The sequence below is a fragment of the Puma concolor genome, chromosome A3 (assembly GCF_028749965.1).
Source record: "Puma concolor isolate L17-30 chromosome A3, mPumCon1.1.hap2, whole genome shotgun sequence".
In the NCBI taxonomy this organism is placed as follows: domain Eukaryota; kingdom Metazoa; phylum Chordata; class Mammalia; order Carnivora; family Felidae; genus Puma; species Puma concolor.
Window position 1 is genome coordinate 30,088,422 of NC_141669.1, and position 26,792 is coordinate 30,115,213.

Here is a 26,792-nt window from a genome sequence, read left to right on the forward strand (position 1 = left end):
AAGTGGGATTCATTGCAGGGATGCAAGGATGGTTCAATATTCACAAATCAATCAAAGTGATGTATCACATTAACAACATGAAAGATAAAAACCATATGATCATCTCAACAGATGCAGGAAAAAGCATCTGACAAAACTCAACAGGTGTTTATGATAAAAACTCTCAATAGAGTGGGTTTAAGAAGGAATGTACCTCAACCTAATAAAGGCGATAGATGACAAACCCACAGCTAACACAATACTCTTAAGGAAAAGCTTTAGGAACATGACAAGGTCCTCTTTTGCCACTTTTATTCAACACAATACTGGAAACGCTAGCCACAGCAATCAGACAAGACATAAAAGGCATCCAAATAGGTAAGGAAGAAGTTAAACTCTATTTGCAAATGCATGTTAGTATATCTACAAAACTCTTAAGACTACCAGAATACTAGAATAAATGGGTTCGGTAAAGTTTCAGGAGATAAAATTAATACACAGAAATCTGTTGTGTTTTTATACACTAATACAAAGTAGCAGAAGAGAAATAAAGAAAACAATCCAATTTTCAACTGCATCAAAAAGAATAGATTACCTAGGAATAAATTTAACCAAGAAGATGAAAGACCTGTACTCTGAGAACTTATATAAAACACTGACGAAAGAAATTAAAGACAACACAAACAAATGGAAAGATATACCATGAGAAAGATGCTCATGGATTGGATGAATCAATACTGTTAAAATGTCCACAATACCCAAAGCAATCTACAGATTCAGCACAATCCCTATCCAAATACCAGTAATATTTTTTACAGAACTAGAACAAATAATCCTAAATGTGTATGGAACCACAAAAGACCCGAATAGTCAAAGCAATCTTGAAAAAGAACAAAGCTGGAGGTATCACAATCCCAGATATACTACAAAACTAATAATCAAATAGTATGGTACTGGCACAAAAATGGTTATACAGATCAACAGAACTAGTTAGAAAGCCCATAAATAGGGGCACCTGGGTGGCTCAGTCAGTTAAGCATCTGACTTCAGTTCAGGTCATGATCTTGTGGGTTTGTGAGTTCAAGCCCTGTGTCTGGCTCTGTGCTGACAGCTCAGAGCCTGGAGCCCACTTTGGATTCTGTGTCTCCCTCTCTCTCTGCCCCTCCCCCGCTCGCGCTCTCTGTCTCAAACATACACAAAAAAAAAATTTTAATGGGCAGAGGACCTAAGTAGACACTTTTCCAAAGAAGACATATAGAAGGCCAACAGAAACATGAAAAGATGCTCAAAACATCACTAACCTTCAAGAAAATACAAATCAAAACCATAATGAGATATCACCTCATGCCTGTCAGAATGGCTGGTATCAAAAAAGTCAAGAAGTAACAAGTGTTGGCGAGAATGTGGAGGAAAGAGAACCCTCATGCACTGTTAATGGGAATGTAAATTGGTGCAACCACCATGAAAAAAAATATGGAGACTCCTTAAAAAATTAAAAATAGTAATACCATATGATCCACTACTGACTGGATCCCAAGGAAAACAAAAACACCAATTCATAAAGATATATGCACCACCTATATTGACTGCAGAATTATTTACAATAGTCAAGATATGTCCATCAATACACATGCGATGGAATATTACTCAGTCATAAAAAAAAATGAGTTCTTACCCTTTGCAACAGCATGGATGGCCCTAGAGTGTATTATGCTACATGAGTAAGTCCTACAGATACCATATTATTTCACTTCTATATGGAATCTAAAAAAAAAAAATGAACAATAAACAAACACCAGAAACAGACCCATAAATACAGAGAACAAATTGGTAGTTGCCAGGGGAATGGGGGTGCAAATGGGTGAAGGTGAGTGGGAGGTACAGGTCTCCAGTTAGGGAATGAATAAGCTACGGGGATGAAAGGTACATCATAGGGAATATAATCAGTGTTCTTGTAATAGCATTGTATGGTGACAGATGGGAGCTACACTTGTGATGAGCATAGCATAATGTATAGAGTTGCCAAATCACTATGCTATACACCTGCCACTAATGTAACCTTGTGTCAACTATACTTTAAAAAAGAAACAGGGGCGCCTGGGTGGTGCAGTCGGTTAAGCGTCCGACTTCAGCCAGGTCACGATCTCGCGGTCCGTGAGTTCGAGCCCCGCGTCAGGCTCTGGGCTGATGGCTCGGAGCCTGGAGCCTGTTTCCCATTCTGTGTCTCCCTCTCTCTCTGCCCCTCCCCCGTTCATGCTCTGTCTCTCTCTGTCCCAAAAATAAATAAACGTTGAAAAAAAAATAAAAAATAAAAAAAAATAAAAAAGAAACAAGAAATTTGCAGAGAAATGCTATCAAATATAACCAACAAATTACTGCCAAAAATATATTAATATTTACATTCACATATATAGGGTAGACTTTATCTTCTCAAGTACCACTACTTAGAAAAAGTGGGGGAAGGGAATCAGTCCTTTTTCCATTTCTATTCTATCTTCTTTAAACTACTATTTATTGCTGTCTATAAATACAATGTGCCCAGAGGACTGCTAACATTTTAAAGTTTTTCATTTGGCCCCAAATCTAGAGGACAACTGGTCTACCCGCTGGCTCTCTTCACTTAGCTACTGGGAATCTGACACAAAGGTCTATTGCTAGGCAGGTTGCCTTAGGCATGTGGCTTGGAGATGGACTGGTCAAGGCATCACCACATGTAGGCACAACTCAGGCTGCTGGATGGGGCTCTGAGGAAAGGAGAACTCAACACACACAGATAAAATAAGGTTACATTTTATAATAAATTTTAGTCATAGTATAGTGATCTTTTTATACAAACTCACTTAAATGGAGTTTGCATCTTTTTTTCTTCAAATTTTTAATTATACTCAATTTTAGTCTAAATCAGGAGTTGGCCAACTTTTCCTATAAAGGGCCAGAGAGTCAATATTTTAAGTTTACAGTCCACACAGTCTCTGTCACAACTATCCCGTTCTGTCCTTGTAACACCAAAGCAGCCATAGACTATATGGAAATGAATGGACATGGCTGTATTCCAATAAAACTTTATTTATAAAACAGGTAGAGGGCCAATTTGGCCTTCCGGCAGTAGTTTGCCTTGTCAATCCTCAGTCTGTATCATCTTAGCAAATGTGAAATTTAAAAATTCCAAATTAGAAAGAAGGAAAAAGGGAAGAAAAAAAGCTAGTTGTACCTTATTATAAACAAAAGCCCCAAATTCAAGTAGGTGTATCAGAACAGATCCTTCTAAGCTAAGAGCTAGCACAATTTGGAATAACTTCAGAACAAACTAATAGGAGCTATCTAAATGAAAATAAATTTCTCTTACCTTAAAGTCAGCTTTGGTGAAGATTAAATGAAAACTATTACTGGTGCATTTTTGCATGCAAAAGAGAAACGAAATAGATTTGACTATTCATCATAATCTGAGCTAAATGACTCATAAATACAGAGCAATGCATCTGTGAAAGAAAGATATAAGAAAGAGTATCTATCATCCAAGCCCTAGCTGTCCCCCATCTTGAAGCAGTTATCTCCCCGACCCCCAAAAGCAACAGACCAGGGCAATATGATTCTTTTCACAACAGAGTTACTGATTCCTAATACCCCACGAGTTTTCAAAATAAACTTCTTCGGGTTATACTGAAGCAATTATACATTTTTGCTGGTGCTAAGTCCAACACATGAGAACTCGCTCTTGAAAGTTCAATGTGATTATGGCAAACGGAAAACTATTCATTCCTATCTTCGCAACCCTAGACTTAGAATACATAACCTTACATGTGACTTTTAATTTAAAAACATTACTGGATTCTAAAGGAGGAAATATGGCCATTTCATCCATACGCCGAGGTATGATGCCAAGCGAGTACCCATTAATATCTTTACAACTTCAGGTAACTCTAGGTGACAACCACTGCTAAATTAAAACATACCTAGTGGGACGCCTGGGTGGCTCAGCCAGTTGAGTGTCTGACTCTTGATTTCAGCTCGGTCATGATCTCACAGTTCATGAGTTCAAGCCCCACATCGGGCTCTGCACTGACAGTGTGGAGCCTGCTTGGGGTTCGCTCGCTCTCCCTCTCTCTCGGTCTCTCTCTCCCACCCACTCTCTCTCTCAAAATAAATAAATACTTTTTAAAAATAAAATTTAAAAAACAAAATGTAACTGGTATACTTGGACTTGTTCTTGTACTCATGGGAACTGCCACTGAAATTCAATAATCTGTGACTCTATTCAATACAAACAGAAGATTGGCAAAAAAATAAAATTTAAAAGACCACCTGATAGAACAATAATTCAAATATGACAACTCCAAGTCCTCTGGGATTGTATCTCCTTTATAGTGACGTTTCAATTCAACAAACAGGCATTACGTGATGTGCAAAGTAGCAAAAATTAGGTGAGATGCTGAACAATGAAACAATGTGAATGAGCCTTTGGGAAGGCTGATGATGATAAATTATGATACTATGAGATTAAAAGTATGTGTACCTCATAAATATGAAAAACATCTCTTATGTGACTTAATAGGCAACTCACAAGAGAATACAGAAGTCAACGGATCAAACCATTATTTGCCTTTCAGATCAACAAAAGATCGGAAGGCTAATAGTATCCGTTGTTGGCTGGAAGTGTGGGGAAACGGTCGCTCACTCACACTATTACTAGGTTCATTTCTGTAGAACAATTTGAAAACGCTCCAAAACTGTATATCCTTTGACTCAGAAATTCCACGGATATCAGTGAATGAGCAGACTGTTCCACTAACCAAAAGAAAAATATATAAGAACTACATTCAACCTTAGGAAAATGGTAACTTTAGTTTGATAAATTCCAGAGACAACTAGCTAGTAGGCAGTTGGACATATAATAACTAGCATTTACTCAGGATATATGCTAGTCTTAACACACATTACTTCATTTAGTCCTCCCAAAACTCAAAGGGAGATAGATGTACTCAGTGACAGGAGCAGGATTCAAACACAGCTCTTCCCCCAAAGTTCTTAATCAATAGGCTACTCAGCCTCCATGGGTTTGACACCTGACAGAAAATTCCAAGGTAGAAATACAGATTTGCAAGTTTATTTTTCTTTCACACAATTATTCAGCAGAAAAATGAGTACTTAATGTTACACTTAAGGATATAAAAGAAGATAAAGTTACATTTCCTATCCTTAGGGAACCTGACAGAGACAGACATGAAAACAAAAAAACCTGCAGTCCTGTGTGACCGTGACAAAAGAAATAGTCACGAGGAATAATACTAACCCCAAAAGGAGAGACTAGTCAATTCTGCATTGGTGGAAGAGTCACCGAGGAAGGCTCTAAGAAAGGAAGACAATGCTTAAAGGTCGACTTAAAAAAAAAAAAAAAAAAAGTCCTCCAAGTGGACTGGGGGAAACAGGAAAAGCGGGGCTCTCCAGAAAAGGAAAGGGCACATATAAAAGCACCAAGGCCCAAAGAGCACAGTCAGTTCAAAGAAATGCACACAGGTCATCACAGTGATTAACAGACAGTACCCGTCAACCATTCCAATCTCCACTCCCACTGCTCTCTTTCTCCTGATGCTGAACAACAGGACATAGGAGATACAGTTTTCTGCTCTCTTAAGTCTCATTTCCTAAAGAGAAGAACCATCCTCCAACCTCCTCTCCAAACAGAGACCTGGAAAAGGACAGGACAACCGACCTTGCCCATCAGGAGGAGCAGTGACATAGTGACCACCCTACAGAAAACAGCTCTCCGGCAGCTTTGCTACCGACCGCCTTACCCAGCCTTTTATTGTCTTGGTGGCATTTATTACTACCAGAAATTACACTGTCTAGTCTTTCTTTCTTACACTCCTATTCATTCATTTGCTGAATGGATATTTCTTTGTCTTATCCAACATGCAGATTTTAAAAATTAAAACAAAGCAAGATAAGATTTCACTTGTATAAGATACTCAATACTTTATATTTAATAGTATTTCTACGCCCCTCCCCAATTGTCTCCCCAAAACTGTCTAGTGCTCAATCTAAATAGCATCCCTCAGCCCCCAATTTTTTTTTTCCCTACAGAAAATGTTTGAAACAAAATGTCTCCAAAATTAACACCTAAATAGTTTAACTCTGCTCTAGTCCCACCCAGATATTTCATTACAGTATCTTTGGACCAAAACAAACAGCTAGCAAACATGGATAGAGGGTTATACCAACTACAAACTGATGTTTTGTTTCAGTGAAACATGTTTAAGGAAAAATGGAAGGAAGGCTACTCCATGCTTAAGGAAAGAAAACCACGTCCTGCTAATAAAACAAAAATATCTATGGCAAAAAGAAAAACGCGACCAATGTTGTTAGAAAGCAGGTAATACATGGGATCTGTAAGAAGGTCACCAATTTTTAGAAATTTGTGTCACTGATAACTAACTCTTAGAGATCAGGCTCTGCCCAAACCATGTGTTCTATAAAGTGTCTAACAAAGTACTATCCTTTGCAATCTGTTTATCCAATTGGCCACTTCACTTTAAGGTTCTTTTGAGCCACCCACCACTATTTTCAGAATCATAGGTTTCAGGCTCCTTGAGTCACAGATGGGATGGTCTTTCTCCAGCTTAGAGGGAACCAGTACCACGAGCTCAGCAAGGCCATCAGTAACCTGATTAAAGGTTTTGTTACAAATAGTAGATCAGGACTCGAGAAGCAACTTCGCAGGTCCAAATACTGTGAAAAAAATGGACTTTTACTATGAATCTATTTCATGACTCATAAAGGTTCGAGCAAGAGCTAAATCTTGCCTTGCCAAATCCATTTCTCAATATAAATGCCATGTACAATTACACAGTGAATCCACTCTAACCCTTTTTATATAGGAGTTACAAAAAGAAGCCTTTAAACCCCTCTAGGGACAAATTTATTTTCTTCAGCCAAGTGTTAACACCAATAAATGGAGGGTTTACATGTAATTCCTAAAAGCAGACAGACAGAAATTACCAACCACGCTATGACTTTTTGACTAAGCATTTCATTTAATCACACTTGTATAATAGGGCAAGTTAAAGGTGCAATGTTTTTAAAAATATGACATCCAAATTTTGCTCCAGAAATTTAAAGCACACTTTCCAGAACTGTATATTCAAACAAATGTTTTGAAGCTATGTCCTTTCTATACACAAGTGGACATCACACTAAGACCATGTATTTACTCACAGGCCCAAGCAGACAATGAATGGGCTAAACGGCGAGATCTCTTTGTTTGTATCAACTGCTCATTGGTGACCCAGCAACCCAGAACTGCATTCTCTTTCCTGGATTCCATGAGAGGCTGGTTAGTGAGAACTACTTCTCTGATATAAGTATTCTTTAGAAAAAAACAAATCAAGACTTAAAGGCAGAACTTACATTATTACAAACCATAATAGCTAGTTTGTGATAATTCGTATTACCAGGTTATCAGTATCAAGAATGAAAAAGGGACATTCCTCTTAGAAAAATGGATCCCTCTGGAGAACCATTATAGTCCAAAAAAACAAAACTGACATTTCTTCACACACAAATAATACGAAGGTGGCAACATATAAGGCCTCAAATGATCAAAAAAAAATGAAATGGCCCTAAGACCAATAAAGAAACACATCTCATAAAATTAATTAGTGAATGTTTATGATGGATTTTAATCACGTGAAACTAAGAGGACCACTTAAGAAAACTGACAAAGCAGAAAACAAGAAATTTTACATGAAGAGTCAAAGATGCACATATTCTCAACTTTTTCGTCCCCGGTCAGAAATATTCTAATCTGCCAAACACTCAGGCAAATGGCTGATGTCACATAACTGCCTCCAATGCCTTCATGTTCCAACTTCGCTGATAAATCAGGAGGAATCTGACTGTGAATCAGTCTGTGCTTTCAGGCTCAGCACAGTTCAGCAACCCTTACAGGCACCCCCTTTTAATTGTTTATTATAAGACTCCTGCAAGATGAGCAAAAATAAGAAAATAATACCATTCATACGCCCACCAGCCAAACATAATCACCGTTAATGCTTTGATACCTTTAAGACACCCTCCTTCTTTCTTCCTCCTCTTCCTTCCACTTACTTCTCCCCTGACCATACCCAGAAAACCACTGTGTCCTCACCCAGAGAACCCCTTTCTGAAACTGCTGAGCACAGTGGCATTCTCCACCAGAACCTGTGGGCGCCGCGGTGAGAAGCACTCGCATGCGTAGGCGCCGCCTGCCTGCCTGGGGCCTGGAGCGCTGGGACCACCACGGAAGCAGCTTCCCAGTGCTCAAGGACTCCTGCAAAACACCACTTACTGTGCCGGGCATATGACTTCTCTCGTTCTTCCCATTCTGAGAGCTGCCGTTCTTGAGTTTCTTTTTCTTTTTGGCTGTTTCTTTGTGCTCTTTCTGTTTGTTCTGCACTTCAATGAGAACAGAAATGAAGCTGTTTTTCACTTCCTTTTCGAACTCCAGTTCATCTCGCAGGGCCAGCTGCTGCACCAGCTCCTCGGAGTATTCCTTGATGGCAGTCTCAATTTCTTCCAGTAGCTCATTTAATTCAGATACCGAGAGCCTTTTTACTCCTGCGGCCAGAAGCAAAGCACAGCAGATACTAAGACAAAAATGTTTCGGGAGACGAGCACAACAGGGGGTTTCGTGCCAAAAGAGCAGACACCATACTCTAAGCAATGAAACTGTTCACAATCTTCTCCTAATCCTCAAACTTCTGGTGGGCAGGACTGAGCAGAGGTAGGCAGCAAAGTTACTTCTCAAGAGGCTGAGAAGTGTAACAACATTCTTTACTTGTCTAACTCAATCATCCCACCAACAGCACTCCAGTCAAGACTAAAAAAAGCTTGAACAAGAAACAGAACAAACACAAAAGCTGAGGGAGAGTACCCAAACTACCTGCTGACAAGAAACTGCAAGCAACTTAGCAGGGTTCTAGCACACTTCAAAAGACAGAAGTCGATTTGAAACAATTAAACTAAATACATATTTAATCACATATGGCCCAATGTGTGAATTTTTTTGAAGACTGGGAAGAAAGAAGGAAGGCCTACTCCCTAAAGCCCACTTCAGATTTTTCTCAGCACTTCTCCTCATGTGAGGCTATGATGTCACTAAAGTCTCAACACCCAGGACCTCAGAGTGTGACTGTATTTGGAGATGGGGTCTTTACAAAGATAATTAAGTTAAAATGAGGTTGTTAGGGTGGGCTCTAATCCAGTGTGAGTGGTGTCCTTATAAAATGACAAGATTAGGACAGAGATACATGCAAAGAGAAGACCACGAGAGGACAGAGAGAAGACATCTACAAGCCAAGGAGAGAGACCCCAGAAGAAACCAAACCTGCCAACACCTTCATCTTGAACCTCTAGCCTCCAGACCTCTGAGAGGATAAATTCCCGTTGCTTAAGCCCCCGGCATGTGGTACTTCGTTACACAGCCCAAGCCGACTAGTACAGGATTCAAAGGTGAATGTGACAAAGTCCCTAAGCAATGATAAAGATATGCCTGAGTATTACTAGAGGGCTGAAGAAGGGTGCATAACTTAGCCTTTGGAGTGAAAGCTTTCTGGAGATGGTTTGAGATGCACAGGAAGTCTAAAGAGCATGGATTGAAGGAGGGTGTCTTACTCTCTTCATAACTGCTAGTACTGGACCTCTTAAGAGTCTGGATTTCCTGGGACAGCATCGACAGCCGATCTGACTGCGTGGGTGTCTCGTCATCTTCTGGGTCTGGAGATTCCTGCATCATTTCTTCAATTTCTTCAATAACCTTCCAAAATACACACACCACTGTTAATCAGATATACTTGGGAAAAACAATCTCTCTGCAACATGGCACTCATGAGGCAACCGGAAAAGAAGGGCACTGAAATATCCACTAACCAACACTGTGCAGGAGTTGGTGTTCTGAATAATCACAATTTTGACTGTTAAGAGTGAACATGGTTTATCAAGGAAATAAAATTTACAATATGCTGAACACAAAATTAAACAGAATAATATTTAATATGCCCATCATGATTCAGTAGATCTATCAGATCTTGAAGGTCTGAGAAATGGTGCAAAACACAGGTACAATTTACCTTACACATGCTAGAACCAGATCATCGTTACAGTCAAAAGAAAGCAAATGACAGAAAATTCACCATATGACACATGCAAGTAATCAATCGAAAGCCATTTAATCAAACTGACATAAAATGTTTGAAATACAACAGTATAAAAAATAAAGCAAGAAATTACCTTTATAGCAGTAAAATTTTCCTTTAATGGCAGAAAAGGAATTTCATATATTAATTCCATGAAGGATTAAGAGATATTCAAAAATTACGTGACATGTAGAAGCTTAAAGGGAAAAAAAGAAGCTGCACAAAAACACGAAAATTTCAGAACCATCTTTCAGACAATGATGTACTGTCATGTGCAACGCTGCTCGAATCTTCCAACAGTACCTTGTCCTGCTCCACTTTTTAAAAGTTGAGAAGGATACAGAAGTCAGTGAGAATGTAAAACCACAAAAATTACTCAGCAGTTAGAAAAAATAGGTCTAAGAGTTATAAAAAAAAAAAAAAAAAGGAAAAAAGAAACTATTAAGAAAACATTGAGGATGAATCAGTAAGCTTAAGGGCAAAGAAAAGTAAATCTGAAGGAGGTGGGGATTATGGTAATTAGTAAGAAGATTTTCTCAAATAGGCATTATAAAACAGTACAATGAAATGCCAGAGGAGGCTGCAGAATCTATTTCTCCAAGTCTCAGAAGCAGGAACAGCTTACGGCATTCAGGCAGATAGATTACTGAGAAGACCGTGAACTCACAGGGTCACTTATTTCCCTGAGATATCATTATCAACCTCCCACAGCCCTCTAACCTATTATCTGGCATTTTAAGCACCACACTCTTCCCAGGCCTACAATAATCTAACCACAAATATGACTAAGGAGCATCAAAATGGCACATTTTAATGGACTCCTCCCATCCTTGCCATAACATCTCTTTCCCGACCTCATCTTTCCAGCCTAAAAATGTAATGTGGTAGCATTCACAGTCAGAGCAGCCACGAGCATGTTATTTCAGGAAGGAGTTCTTACACCACATTTTGACAACACAACAGCAGTGGGAAGAGTATTCAGACAATGAGAAAGCTGATTCAAGCGGTTTACATGAACACAGCGTTGACATTATGAGAGCATGCCACAGGAATAAAGCTCACTTCTTTCCGGGTTCACAGTACGCACTTCTAATAAGTACTAATGATTTTTACACAGGCTTTTAGAGGAACTGGGTAATTTCTACACAGATACATCAGAGTTGGCCATGTCTTGCCAACCCTAAAAAAAGTACCAAACTCACAATATTTTTTGTCATTTCAGGTTAAGCAATAACCCTCCCTTAGTAATAACTCGCTGCACTGATTTAACAAGGTCTATACTGGAAAACTGCCTATCTTGAAGAATCTTCCCAACTAGCATAATCCCATCTGCTTCGGATTACATATACTTTCTTCTTTTCTCAGTGGAGGAGTTAACTGATAAGCCTACATAAACAGAAAATGTGGGAAAAATCAGTAGATTCCAACAACCCGTCACTTATTGCCACAGTTAGAAATTGTCCTTCAGCTCGAGGTTCTCTTTTCCTTTCCTCGATGAATTTCTCCACAATACCTGGTCTGCAGTGAAGAGGGGCTCTTCATTAACGCAGGAGACAATGATTGAATGCATATCCAGCTGTTCTCTCAGCTCCTCATCGTCTGATGTATCAAAGAGCAAACTGTCACTTATCTAAAAGCAAAATAACCCACTGTTAAAAGCAGGACATTCTGATCACAACAAAGTCACAGTGCCTGGGTAGAGTCTTCCCTCGAAAGGGAGAAATGACTCCAATCACTGTGCGCTAGGCAGTGTACGAAGTGCTTTATGTATTCACCTCAAACACAAATGAGGGGAATGGAAAGGAAACATGAAATTGCCTGCATGAATGCTGCCTGCACCCCTACTGCCCAATACAGACACACACGTAGCTGCTTTTTCCATGGAGAAGAATGTTTTACACAGTATTTGTTAGGAAGTTGTAGGGAATGATAGAGACACCCAAAGGAGGCAACAGGCGGGTTTAGCAGCGAATGTTATTTAGTTAACAATCTAATAGCAAGAGTAGTAGATGTTAAAATTACACAGATGACATAAAGTTAATTACTTGCAAACTAACTTCTAAATTCGGGGTAAAAGATCAGGAATCACTCCCTGGCAGTGTCCACGGGGGTCATACTTTGCCTTAGAGTGGAACATCTCTCCTTCCAAAAATAAAATCTCTCTAGGTTCCAAGAAGATCTTTCAACCTAACTGTGCTGGAAGTTTCTGTTTGCTTCACTGCCATTTTCCACTCTGCTCTGGGCCTCAGGAGGCTGAAGTTTTTATGGCCTAAATCAAAGCACGCCCTTGACTTCAGGGCAGTCCCTACTGCCTCCCTAGTTCCTCATACAGAAGCATCCGAAGTGTAAGGGTGAATCCAACCCACCCAGTAGGAAACCCGCAGTGAGAAGTGCAAGGAACCGCTGGTGGGCTGCCTTTCGGAACATCAGGCAGGGAGAGGAGCAACGCCAGTGCTCCAGGGTCTCTCCCCCCACACACTGCAATTCCATGCTGCACCACGGTGATGACATGGCTCCCCATTCTATTCTTCCCGGACCATCAGCCTAGGAAAGGCCTGCACATGGCCTTCAGCGTACCATTGTGAAATTTCAGACCATGTATGAAAAAAAGAATCTAAAAGCTTCCAGAGAGAGGTAAAAAAAAAAAAAAAAAAACACATTAAAAGGATCAAGAATCAAAAATTTCATTTGAACTCTCAACAGCAACCAAAGAAGCCAGAAAACGATTACTGTTATTTCCATGTTTCAATACATTCCACCCTAGAATCCTATCTCCAGCTAAACAAACAATTAGATGGGAGCTTGGAATAAAGACATTTTCAAGTATTCAAGTTCTCAAAGTATCTGACCTCATACACCCTTTCTCAGACAGCTACTGCAAAAGATGCTGCATTAAAACCAGGAGGAAAGCCAGAAAGGAAGCAGACAAGGGATCTAATACAAGAAAGAGGTGAGGGCTTTCTCGTAATGAAAGTGAAGTAAAGATCCCAGAATGTTGGCTGTGACGCTCAACGAGAGAGTGACCAGGTCAGATGAGAATGGTTATTGCACAGGACGTTAAGAAAAGCACAAAGAGGAAGAGAGACAGACACTAACAGATTATCTGGTGTATGTCACTTACTAAAGTGAGTTTCAGGGCTCTGTTGAAGCTGAACCTGTGAGCTAATGGTAACTTAAATAAAACACAAGGCAATTATTATTACCCTAAGAAAAAAAATTACAAGAGGAAATTTCTCATGATATACGGAAATGGGTCAACTGTGAACATTTAAACAGTCAATGTAAATGATTAAAATTAATTTAACCAAATATCTTAATATAACTATATTGGAAAGACAAGGGAAGGGAAAGTTTTGGTGATGGGGGTTGGAGAGAGGACTGAGAAAGACCCAAACCCTCATCCTCTGGATGTAAAGTAAACGGATAAAGTCTAAAGTTGGAAAGAAAAAAAAAAAGCAACTAAAATGGGAGAATGTTTGACTTCAAAATTATAGAAGTGGAGATGACATGTGCCTCGGTAGTCGTAAGGATGTACAGATGATGGAGAGGAGACCTAACAATTATCTCCACAGGTCCTTAAATTTTAACACTTCCCAAAATCAATCTTCATTATAATCTGAGGACCACAGATTTATTTTTCCCCTGAGAAAGTTTTAATTTTGAAGTGACCCCTAAGGAAGATAGGATCATCTTCTTCCTGCTTCTACTCTTGAAGATGAAAAGGTGCATACAACAACATTCCCCGTCCCTGAAAAAATGCTCATGGCAGGAGGAGGAAGATGGCACAGGAGAGGTTCCTAAAGCAATGTGATTCCGAAGCCTTCTATCATCTAAGCATGTTCAAAACCTGCACTGGATTTAGAATCGTTTTCATAGCTATTGCCAAGATACACAAGTGATACCAGTAACCCATTAGAATAGATTTCCATAACAACAGAAATAATGATCCCAGATCATCTTTCCCGGGACTGAGCCAAGTCCATTCCCCACAGAGATGGCATATGTTAAGGGCTGGAACCCCTTTCGGGCTTTGAAAGCTAACCTTGGCTGTCATGGGTGTCATTATTCACTCTCCCATTCGGCATCAGTGTGTCTTCTCTCTGCCAAGCGTTCCCATCACTCCTTCCTGTGCCAGGTTAGACACACAGCCGGTGGTTCTACTGCCCTGTATGAAACTGAAGCTGCTTCGGATGGAAAAAATGTGCCCATGTAAGAATTTGGAACGTACTAGTTGCCTTACTCCAGAAAAGACTCATCCAATTCAGAAGTATGCCGTCTTAAACATCTTAAACCTCAATGAAAGAAAAATCAAAAGCTGAAATCTGGCAAATGGTGGTTTTCCTAAAGGTTTTCCTCAGCCTAATGCAAAAGAAATGTCTTCTCCCTTCGTCAAGGAAAAAAAGAATTCCTATAGATCTTGTTTTACAATTGGAATAAACTAAAGAATGCTTCCAAAAGGCAAATTTAACACGATTCAGTTACAGGAAGGATCGAGCACAGGTGACAATGCTAAACAAGATAACTCAGGTTAAAAAAGATGTAATGATATGCTATCTAATGGAATGAGATGGTTGCTTCTTATACAGTTCCGCGTTGCGCACTTGTTCTTAAGGAACTTAATGTGTGCCACTCCTTCCTGAGAAACAGAGTTCTAATTTCTAATTTCAGTTCTATTCATCAGACAGATAGATGACAGATGGATGATCGCTTGTCCACTTTAATCCGATGAGGTTTCCAGATAAGGTTTTTATAATTAAGATTAGTTACTAGTACTAAACTCCAAGTGGTTACTAATCAACTACCCTCAGCCATACCATTATTCTGGAATTAAAAACAACAACAAAAGGCAGAAAAAGGGAGTGACTTCCTAAAGTGCAATCTAAGAACTATACAAGACATACATTTTATTCAATGAAACTAAATTAGAGTGTCCCATTCATCCTGCAATGTACTTCCATTTGAAACTATGAAAGGCTCTCTTCTATGCTATATTTTATTATGTCAAACAAAAAATTACTCATTAATTGGCTATCATGGATTTAGCACTATGTTAAATAATATAAAAATAGCTACTTTTTAAAAAAGAACTTTCCATCATGGTCTCTGACCTTATGGTCTCATTGACGAGATCATACATTCGTTCACTCAACATAACTTGTCCTAGTAGTCACTATGTGCCAGGCACAGTGATAGCTACTAAAAACACAATTACAAAGACACCTGCCAGCAAGTCACAATCTAATGACAGACCCTGAAACATATGATTAATAACAGAACAAAGTAATGGTTAGAAACATGAACAATGTGCTGTCAGGATTAGTACCCAGGAGACGACGGGGCTAACCTCTGTGGGACAGAGAAGTCCTTGAAGATTTTCACAACCCCACCAGTGTAACCGATTCCCACAGAGAGAGGTGCATTTTCCTCTCGCACAGGGATTTAGGCCATGGCTAAATGACCATCTGTCAGAGATGCTGTAGATGGGGATTCCCCCCAAGTGAGAGGGTGGATTAAGTGTCCTTTAAAGTCGCTTCCAACTCTAAAATTGTATAATTCCATGAGATCAGCAAAGGCTAAAACAGTAATAGGAAGCTTCAGAGAGGAAGGGAAACTTGAACTAAGCCCAAAATGATAGCTAGGGTCTAAATAAACAGAAGATAGAGCATAAGGTATGCTGTTTTATTCCTTTTCACTAAACATATGCCAGGTTGGTCAACAAAATAGCTTTGTGGGGTTAATAACTGGAACATACAGTAAGATTTCTGTATCTACTAGAATACTAGGAAATAGAAGCAAAATTCTGTATTTTACTAGAAAATAATGGCAGCAGGCTTTCCTGAATCATATATTTAAGAAAACTGTTTTCATAAAACATTAGCAATACTATTTAAAATACTGACAGCCCCACTGCACTATACTCTCAATTACACAACTATACTTAATGAAATACAGAGCGTGCCAAAAAATCTGGCATGAGTTTACACTGTTACATGATAAGGAACTTCAAACAGTCAGGCCCGGAAACTTAACATAATTTGGCTACATTTCTCATCACCTTTAGATAAACCAACAATGTGATTTTCCACTTAAAACAACTATCTTCCTGGGGCGCCTGGGTGGCTCAGTCAGTTGAGTATCTGATTCTTGATTTCAACTTAGGTCATGATCTCACAGTTCGTGAAACAGAGCCCCGCAACGGGCTCCACGCCGAGCATGGAGCCTGCTTGAGATTCTCTGTCTCCCTCTGCCACTCTCTCCTGCTTGCACTCTCTCTCTCAAAATAAATAAGCTTAAAAGAGAAGAGAAAAGGAGAGGAGAGGAGAGGAGAGGAGAGGAGAGGAGAGGAGAGGAGAGGAGAGGAGAGGAGAGGAGAGGAGAGGAGAGGAGAGGAGAGGAAAGGAAAAGAGAAAATAAAATCTCTGCATTAAAAAAAAAATTAGGGGCACATGGGTGGCTCAATCAGTTAAGCTTCCAACTTCGGCTCAGGTCATGATCTCGTGGTTGGTGAATTCGAGCCCCTCATCGGGCTCTGTGCTGACAGCTCAGAGCCTGAAGCCTGCTTCGGATTCTGTGTCTCCCTCTCTCTGCCCCTCCCCACTTGCGTGTTCTCTCTCTCTCTCTCTCAAAAATAAATAAATAAACATTAAATTATCTTCCCTTTTCTACACTCCCACCCCAGATGTCCTATCAATTGTGATCACACTTAAGACATCTTCACATTACAATACCAAGGAATCCTAAGCAGCCTCAGTTAGCCAAGAACAGTAATGTCTTTTTTTTTTAATGTATATTTATTTTTTGAGACAAAATGTGAGCAGGGTGCAGCAGAGAGAGAGAGAGAGAGAGAGAGAGAGAGAGAGACACATACACAGAATCTGAAGCAGGCTCCAGGCTCTGAGCTGTCAGCACAGAGCCCGACATGGGGCTCAAACCCAGGAACCGCGAGATTATGACCACAGCCGAAGTCAGACACTTAACTGACTGAGCCACCCAGGCGCCCTGAACTGTAATGTCTTTTAGGTTCCCCAATACTCACAGAAACAGAATCTTCCGAAAACATGTCATGTACAACAAGTCCTTAAATTCATCAGAAAGTTAACTCTATGTTGATATTCCAGTACCCTCAATGTATAACTGAGTTTTCTCAGCATACTAAAGTTATGCTAGTTAAGCTCAGGAGAAAAATGCTCATCACTGGTGTTCATACACAGGTAATGAAGATTTGGCTAAACATACAAAAGTGAGTGTGTGCAGGGGAAGAACTGGAGGAAAGTGCTAGCAAGCTGACAGTAGTGGAGCCAAGATGGCAACAGTGGGCCACTCCAATTGCTAGAAACTTGGAAATAAGAGGCAACCCAATGAACATGCGTGAAATAGAAAGGCTACTTTTTAGTTCCATCCTCAGGATCAGTTAGTCAGAAACTATCAGCTCAATTCTTAACTTACCCCTTTTTCTGAGAGGTTCAGTGTAAGCAAATGCAAGGTCCTGGTATGGGATGACTTCCAGTCTACAGGCATGACGTTCCCATAATTATCGGTCAGGGCATTCCAAATCCTTAAAAAGAAGAAAACCACAATCAATGAAGGTTAACATCCTACATATCTTTTATTAAATAAACATGCAATACTATAGTGAAAGATGCAACAAAAAATAACAAAGCAAAACAACAGAAGGCCTGTTTTCCAGAAAAACACCAAAAAGAAGGGCCTCCTAAATAACACTAAATAACTCTTTCAAAGTTGACAGCTAACATTCCCACTGTTCTAGGTGCCAGGCACAGTCCTAAGCAATTTACATATATGAACTCATCTAATCCTCACAAACTATATTATGAAGAATCAAAATTATCCCCATTTTGCAGATGAGGAAACTAAAACACAGGCAGCTTATGTAACGTTTACAGAGCCACACAGGTAGTACACACACTATGTTTTACATTTATTTTTCTTCAATAACTTCCTAATATACTGGTCATTTCATAGGGTGAGTCATCCTTCTCTAACCAAAATTTTTTATCCTTTTTAGAGAAAGGATTCAGTCTCAGTGTGAGGCTAGGGTTCAATATCTATTTTGTAATATAACAGGCTAAGGACTAAGATAAATGAAGGGGGAAAGAAACAGGAATTCACAATAAAATGCACAAAGGTTATATCCAATGCAATTACCCTTCCTTATTGTCAGACAGCATTTTGGGGAAGCAACAGAGTAAAATGAAAGGGTGCTTGACTAAAATTCAGAAAACATAGACTCTTGTTTCCATTCTTTCTCAAACAATGAGTCTTTGGCTATGCCCCTCAACCTCTCTAGGTATGAGCAACCCTTCTATAAAATGAGAAGCTTGGACAAGAATACCAGATATTCCTTCCAGTTCTATTACTCCAAGCATTATTTCACATGAGTCATGCTGAGGAAAGTCCCAAGCCCACACCAGACAAGGACAGCAAACTCCAATTTCATGATCAAAATTCAGATTTCAGTACCAAAGTAATATCAGCATAATCAAACATGACATTGTATGAAAAATATGAATGACTTTAGAGATATAAATGAGATGAAATTTAATTGGGTAAGTTAAACATTACATATATAAGTGACTTAGTGGGCAGAGATACACAGATGTCATAAGGGAAAAAAAACTAAAATATATGGCAGATATCTAATCATGAATAAGCCATTAAACATTTGAGTGGGTTTTTTTTTCCAAATGTGTAAGCCACTAAAGAGACAAAAACAAGACCACTGGAGGCATAAAAATAAGAATGCAAGCTTAAAAATAAAGAAGGAACATACTTGATTTAATGAATTTGGGATTTGGTGCTAAACAGAAGAAGCAATGGGATGGTAACTGCCAAAAAAACATAAAATCCCAAAATGATGTCTGGCTTTGGAATGCACATCAGCTTCAATGAAAACGTGAACCCAAAAAGCTCTAGGAAACTGGCTCATTTACCCTGCACATCTCCCAAATGCATAGTTCATTCCTATTCTCCTCTCTGTTCGAATCATAACCTTCTCCAATGCCAAAGCGCTCAAATCAGAGGCAACAGTTGCGGACTGTTAAACGTGCTGAGTTTTTGACCCACACCTTCCTAGGTAAAAGCACTTCGGATACCAAATAACTGACTATATACCTAACGCTGGTTAGGAACTCAAGTAGGATATTCTCGTAGGTGAAGACAGTCCAGAGTTTTGGGGACTGCTTGTTTGCTTCTTTTTAAATGAGGCTGGAGTAAGAGGGCAAGTGGAGTGCAATACTTCACCCACTAGGAGAGACTGTGGGTGAATTTGATCTTCCAAGAAAGTGAAGGACAATTAACAGTACTCTCTCTCCACCAAGGTCACAACAGTTGTAGTTGGAAGGACACAGGGCTGACTTAAGTGGAAGATTTCTAGAATTCTCCAGTCAAGACATGAATTGCCTTCATCCTTATCATAAAGTATTACAACCCGTCATAAACAACCAGTAGGACAAAGTCAAAGGAGGTCAAAATCCTGTGACACCGAATCCTACATGATACCCTTTCTAAAGTAAAATCTTAGCAGGTAAGTACAATCCATATGTAGCCAAAAATAAAGGTGGGGGCTCAGAGAAGTTAAACGAAGTGCCCTAAGCCAAGGCAATATCTAAGTGAAAGAATTCTCAACTCTCTCTAGTTTGAGGAGCAGGGATGGACATTTTGGATTCCATAAATGGAGAAATTTATGCAACAGAAAGGGGTGAGTGAGTGATGACCAGCCCCAGCCCCTGAAAAGAGAGAAAGAGGTTTGTTATGCATTCCCAAATCAAGCATCATGCATTACTACCAACATATCATCTACTAAAAACCATCATCAAGAGTAACAAAATTATTTTTTTAAGTTTTACATCAACCTAAGATTTAAGCAAAGACTAAAATAAACTACTTTCGTGTTGTTTTTTTTTTATTTTTTTTTTTAACGTTTATTTATTTTTGAGACAGAGAGAGACAGAGCATGAACGGGGGAGGGGCAGAGAGAGAGGGAGACACAGAATCGGAAGTAGGCTCCAGGCTCTGAGCCATCAGCCCAGAGTCTGACGCAGGGCTCGAACTCACGGACCATGAGATCATGACCTGAGCCAAAGTCGGAGGCTTAATCGACTGAGCTACCCAGGCACCCCTAGTGTTTTGTTTTTTTTTTTAAGTTTGTTTGTTTTGAGAGAGAGAGAGATGGAGCATGAGCCAGGGAGGGGCAGAGAGAGAGGCAGACAGAGAATCCCAAATAGGCTCCAGGCTGTCAGTGCAAAGCCCAATGCAGGGCTCAAACTCAGTTCATGAAATCATGACCTGAGCCGAAATCAAGAGTGGGACGCGTAACTGACTGAGCCACACAGGTGCCCCTAAAATAAACTACTTTCTAGACAGTACAGGTGAAGCAAGAATAGGAAGCCTTAACTATTTGTGTACAAACCACTCATCTGTTTTGAGAAGTCACTCTTGACAAACCCAAAACCCAAAATATCATTTTTTTAATCCAGAATATGTTCTGAGTCCTTGTGATTCAGAATATATAAATATACACATATATAAAACTATCTTCTCTGGGAACAGACTTTCAAAAATGTCATCTTTTGCTACTAGCTACATACATGCGTGTATAAATTCGTCATAAGCTCTTCCCTCCACACCGGGCAGGTCAATGAAATGATGTGGTCCCCAGCATAGCTGGGCCCGAACCACTGCCAAGGCAGTGTTTAAAGGCCCCCATTCCTAAATCCTTCTCAAGCTTCCTACCTTATTCACAGAGGAATCAGGCTGGAAGGCCCTTTCAGTGCCTGTGGATCCTTCTCCATCTCTCAAGAATCCTTCCCTAACCTCTAATCTCTCCACTCCATCAGGGCTCTAAAAACCCAGCCCACCCATGGCCACACTGTTTATTGCACTCTTTAAACCCTCAGCCTCTCCAGGGCTCCTCCCCAGCCACCTATACCATATGCTCAGCTCCCTCACCCTCACCACCCCTTTTACTGTCTTTTGGGGTGAAACCCTGGTACCTAACGACAACCCTTAGCCAAATTTTAAGTGGCTAGTTAAGGCTAGGCTAGTAGTTAAATGAAGTGCCCCCCAGGAACTCTGCCTCCCCCTTAACCAGCTCTCACAAATCCCTATGAATTTCCTATCATGGCACTTAGACGGTTCTATCCTAATGACCTGTTAATGTACGTGTTTACCCACCAGACTAGGAGATCCCTGTCGTTAGTAACCAGTGCGTTCCTTTCGTTTTTGCCTCTGTGGTGATGTGCACTCCACCTGGGCTCTCAGATGGAGCCAATAAATTCTGTGGCATAAATGCTGCTTTAACGCTGGTACTTCTGCACGTGCCATATCGGCGAGCTGTATTGCTAGACCTTTCTTCATCTGCCAGGCAAACTCCCACTCACCCAATCAGGATCCAGTTTTCACATTTCTTACCCCGTGAAGCCTTTCCTGCCTCTCCCACATGTCCTATATAAAAAATCTCCTATACTTTGCACTTACGTCCAGGAGAATATGTCACACCCATACAAATATTTGTCTGCAAGTCCACCCCCCGGCCTAAATTGTGCCCTATGTGACAGGGGTATGTTCAGTCACCTTGGTATCCCCAGGGCGAAGCAGCCTCTGGCACTGAGAACTTAAATTAATGCTAGTTGAATGAATGAGTGGCTACACACGTGCCCGAAGAGGTGCTGTCTCTAACTACTGGCTCCGGGCAAGCAGGTTCCTCTCTGAACCAAACAGACCCGGGTCGGTTTCTAGGGAGCAGGAGGGCAGTAGCGGAGAGAGAGTAGCGTGGAGGGCCGAGGAGCGGGGATTTAAATAGCTGAGCGCCCGGAGGCCAAAAGCCCCAGGGAGCCCAGCGGGGGAGCGGGGAGGGCGGGGACTCGCCAGTCTGTGGAGGCGGAAGGAGGGCGCGGGGAGGAGCCTGTGGCCGGCGTCCCGCCGAGGCTGCGGACCGAGGGCCGGAGGGCAGGACGAGGGCTGGACGAGAGCTAGACGAGGGCAGCTCGAGGGGCAGGGGGGGCTCCCGCCCGCTCCCGGCCGGGCCCGCACTCACTCGTCCCCCTGCAGGAGGCTGCGCTCGGTGATGGGCCGCACGGCCGCCCTCGGGGGCTCGGCGCCGGGACCCGAGGGGCGGAAACACAGGCTCAGCTTCTCCTCCAAGCTGCAGGCCAGCGCCGGGAAGCCGTCACCTCCCCCGCCCGGCCCTGCCCCGGCCTCGGGGCTCGCGTTACAGTTCTCTTGGTCCTGGAGGCTCCGGGCCGGCTCCTGGAACTCATAGAAATCCTGCCAGTCCCCGTCCGCCGCCATCGCCGCCCGGCGCAGTCGCGCGCCCCGCCCCACAGGCCTCGCCCCACAGGCCCCGCCCGAGGCCCCGCCCCACCCAGCAGGTCCCGCCCCCCTTGGGCCCCGCCTCCTCCGTCCCGCCACCGGGGTACCTGTCAGAGCCAACTGGCCTCGGGGTCTTCCCTTTTCCTGAGGCTTCCCCGAGGTGATCGCTGTCCCCGTAGAAAGGAAACCTTTAATTAACGTTGAGTCTCTTCCTACAGTTTCTATCACTCAGGAATGACTTCCCTCTTAACCTTTCTCTAGTGGGAAACTAGCCTAAATGTGGTGGCTAAAATAAAGGGCTTCTTTAAACTCGCGACCTAATGTCAGATTATGACCCAGAAGAAACCGGCTCCTTTTGTTAACTTTCCAACCAGAAGAGCAGGCAGAGTCACTTGGAAATGCTTAAGCCCTACCAAAATTCATTCCACAAATATTTCATGTCTAACACACGCAAAGCACTTTCTAGACCCTGGGGAACATACAAAGATGAATAATTATGTGAATTAATATTTGAAAAGCACTTGGAACAGTGTTGGGGAAGGTAACTGAAAAGACATGACCGCCACTTGACCCGTGAGTTGGACCCAGGCACTGGAAGTCTCACACCCTCCCCTGTCCTTGGAATGTGGGTTCCACTTGCCTTTCCTGCTCCCAGAAGCGCTCCAAGGACAGAGCCTTCAGATAGTATGTGGTGTTGAGAACACCTGCGGGGTATACCATGACTGAACCCAGTTAGGCCTCTTAATAAACTTTTGAAGATTTGGCAGGTGGGTGTGGGGATCTATTTGTCTTGCTGTCACCAGAGGCAAGCCTCCTATGTAAGTTCCTTTTGCTTATTAAAACTGTCACCTACCATCCTGGAGTGGCCTGCTGCTTTCTTTGGTCTTTCCCTGCCCTCCACCTAGGAGGCTGATTTCAGATTACACCTGGGAAGCTCCAAAGAGGGTTGCAAACCAAGGGTTGCGAACATTATAGACACTATGCTAAGTGAAGTCACACACAAAAAGACAAATGCTGTATGATTCCTCTTGTATGAGGTACCTAAGTGGTCAAAATCATAGAGACAAGAAAGTAGCATGGAGTTGCCAGGGGCTGGGGGTAGGGAGAGAAATGGGGAGTTAGTGTTTCATGGGTACAGAGTTTCCTTTGGGGATGATAAAAAATTCTGGAGATGGATGGTAGTGATAGTCACACATGAATGTACTTAATGCCACAGCACATTTAAAATTTCTTAAAATGGTAATGTTCATGTTATATATATTTGACCACGATTTTTTTTCTAAAAAGGTGTGGCTCTATTAAATTCCTTGTTAGAACTACCCTATACAGATGTGCCTTGTTTACTTAACATCTGATCTGCTTAAAAGTGGATCCAAATCAGACATTTAAAATTAGTTCATTCACTGTATATAGTAATTATTGATAAATTGCTAACTTGTTGATTATCTCTTTTACTTTACTGTTTGATGGAAGCTATATTTTATACTATAATTATATAAATTCACTAGCAAGTAATGCAAGATTAATAAAATAGACTGTTATTTGAAGATGTAAATCTGAGGGCCTCATTCAGAGGAGAAGAAATTCAGTGGAGGCAGAAAATCTCTCTGGCCTATGCAGGAAAAAAGATGAAGAAAAGAGAAAAAGATGCCAACCTTCCACAACACAAAGTCCACTTCCTAATGAGTTGGGAGAAAAATTAGTAAATAATAATAATAATAATAATAATAACACTAAGAAAGTTCTGTTGAGCACAATGACACATGATCAGAAGGTGACTCTATGGAAGACTGACAGGGTGCATTCAGGAGACCAGGTGGCCTCAAGAGACTCCACCAGTTTGTAGAAAGAAATAGACATAAACAATTCAGGAGAGTTTGAAAAAGAGAGAGAGAGAGAGAGAGAGAGAGAGAGAGAGAGAGAGAACCCAGGAAGCTTGGGTCACATTTGGATGAGATAAACTGGTTCTGTAAATGATTTTATTTTTTGCCTGATCCAGGTTACACATTTAATGTTGCCCATATGCATTACAATCTATTTTCCGGTATACTTATTAATACAAATTTCTTCTAGGGGTATTTGTCCCAAATTGTCCATAGACTCAAGAGTGCTAGGACAAGGGAACCATAACATCCAGCAATATTCCACAAAATCAACCAGAGGAATCCCCCAAAATTTCCAAAGATGAGGGTGTTACAAGAATGAGTGTTAAAATTGAAATACCCTACTTCTTTGGAGTTGTATTTTCTCAGGTTCTTGTTTTTCATTCTTCTCCCTCTATGGTTTTCTTTCCAGAGGTGTTAAAATTTCTTTTGCTCTCTTTGGAGAAGGAAAATCTTATTGTGAGTGGGGTTTTGATGGGTGAGACTAAATGTCTGTTCTACACATGATATTATAATTTTTATTTAATTTTTTTTAGTGTTTATTTTATTTATTTTTGAGACAGACAGAGCATGAGCAGGGGAGGGGCAGAGAGAGAGGGAGACACAGAATCTGAACCAGGCTCCAGGCTCTGAACTGTTAGCACAGAGCCTGATGGGTGGCTCAAACCAACAAACTGTGAAATCATGACCTGAGCCGAAGTTGGATGTTTAACCGACTGAACCACCCAGGCACCCCAATGGTATAATTTTTAAAGCTGTAAGTTTAACAGGGTTTTTTTTAAGGGTGCTCAAAATGTTGTCATCAAAAGAGTTATGCCAATATTGCTGCATCTAAATAGTGTCATCAAAATATTATGTATCTAATATCACCTCACACCTATCAGAATGGCTAAAGTCAAAAACACAAGAAACTACAGTTGTTGGCAAGGATGTGGAGAAAAATGAACCCTCATGCACTGTTGGTGGGTATGCACCTCATGCAAACTGGTGCAGCCACTCTGGAAAACAGTATGGAGGTTCCTCAAAAAATGAAAAATAAAACTACCCTATGACCCAGCAATTGCACTACTAGGTATCTATCCAAGGGATACAGGTGTGCTGTTACAAAGGGACATATGCACCCCCATGTTTATAGCAACACTATCAACAATAGCCAAAGTATGGAAAGAGCCCAAATGTCCATCGATGGATGAATTGATAAAGAAAATGTGGCCTATATACACAAAGGAATATTATTCAGCCATAAAAAAAATAATGAAATCTTCCCATTTGCAACAAGATGGATGGAGCTAGAGAGTATAATGCTAAGTGAAATAATCCAGTCAGAGAAAGACAAATACCATATGATTTCACTTATATGTGTAATTTAAGGAACAAAACAGATGAACAAAGGAAAAAAGAGTGACAAACCAAGAAATAGACTCAACTATAGAGAACACACTGGTGGTCACCAGAGGGGAAGTTGGTGGGAGGATGGTTTAAATAGGTGATGAGTATTGAAGAGTACACTTAACATGATGAGCACTGAAATATATAGAACTGGCTCATTGTTGAAAATAATATAATGCTGTATGTAACTGTATTGGAATTAAAATGAAAAACTTAATTAAAAAAAATTTTAACTGCTATGCATCTAAATAAATAAGCCACTTGTTGGATCTACAAAGACAAAACAATGTGGCCTATTAAGATAATTGTTTCTATAATTTAAGCAAACACACACGTAATTTCTCAATTTTCTACTTGACTTCACTAGGGTAGACACAGAAGTAAGCGTGTTTCTAATCTGATATTAGATGGTTAGGACTAGTTGTCTTGGGAATTCCTTGTTACTTTTTAAAGAAGAAAGGTTAACTTAATTAAATGTTGTAGAAAGTAACTGTAACTCTTAAGGTTGGATTTGCCCTTTGGAAGATTGGATAGGTGTACAAACCTTCAAAGTCCTCAAGTCTCACCAAACTGGGAGTTCCAATGCACTGAATTAGCCTAAATGTAATGAGCTTGGTCATCCCCTCTGGTCAGCCTGCAGGACTCCAGGCACTGCCACCTGGAAGCTCATTGGGTGAGTGTGCGCTGGGGAAGGCCAGCACCCTCAAGGTTGCACCCATCTACCCACGGGGCCAGAAAATCCCAGCCTCAGCCTTCTCTTCCTAGTACGGGCTGAATAGGGCTCCCCCAACATTCTATGTTGACATTCTAACTCCCAGTACTGCAGAATCTGACTGTACTTAGAGATAAGGTCTTTAAAGAGGTGATTAGGTTAAAATGACGCCATTAGGGTGAGGCCCTGATCCAACCTGATGGATCCTTATAAAAAGAGGAGGAGACCCCTGGGGCACATCCATATATCAAGAAGACCATGCCCACAGCAAGTGGGCAGCCATCTGCAAGCCAAGGGGAGAAGCCTCAAAAGGAACCAAAGCTGCTGACA

The 26,792-nt window shown here is 41.0% G+C and overlaps 1 protein-coding gene across 2 annotated transcripts in view; it reads right to left on the bottom strand.

The window, feature by feature from the left end:
* The window catches only part of FEZ2 (fasciculation and elongation protein zeta 2), a 42,868-nt gene extending 20,364 nt beyond the window's left edge, over positions 1 to 22,504 (bottom strand). Inside the window, exons 1-5 of one of the 2 annotated variants that reach the window (XM_025927463.2) lie at positions 22,204 to 22,504; positions 17,595 to 17,703; positions 11,662 to 11,778; positions 9,628 to 9,769; positions 8,303 to 8,571 (exon numbers count right to left, since the gene is read on the bottom strand). In XM_025927463.2, coding sequence (XP_025783248.1) covers positions 8,303 to 8,571; positions 9,628 to 9,769; positions 11,662 to 11,778; positions 17,595 to 17,703; positions 22,204 to 22,457 — 891 coding nt within the window. In that variant the 5' untranslated portion in view covers positions 22,458 to 22,504. The remainder of the gene's footprint in view (positions 1 to 8,302; positions 8,572 to 9,627; positions 9,770 to 11,661; positions 11,779 to 17,594; positions 17,704 to 22,203) is intronic. The other variant, XM_025927464.2, reaches the window with a different exon arrangement.
* Positions 22,505 to 26,792: the final 4,288 nt, after the last annotated feature.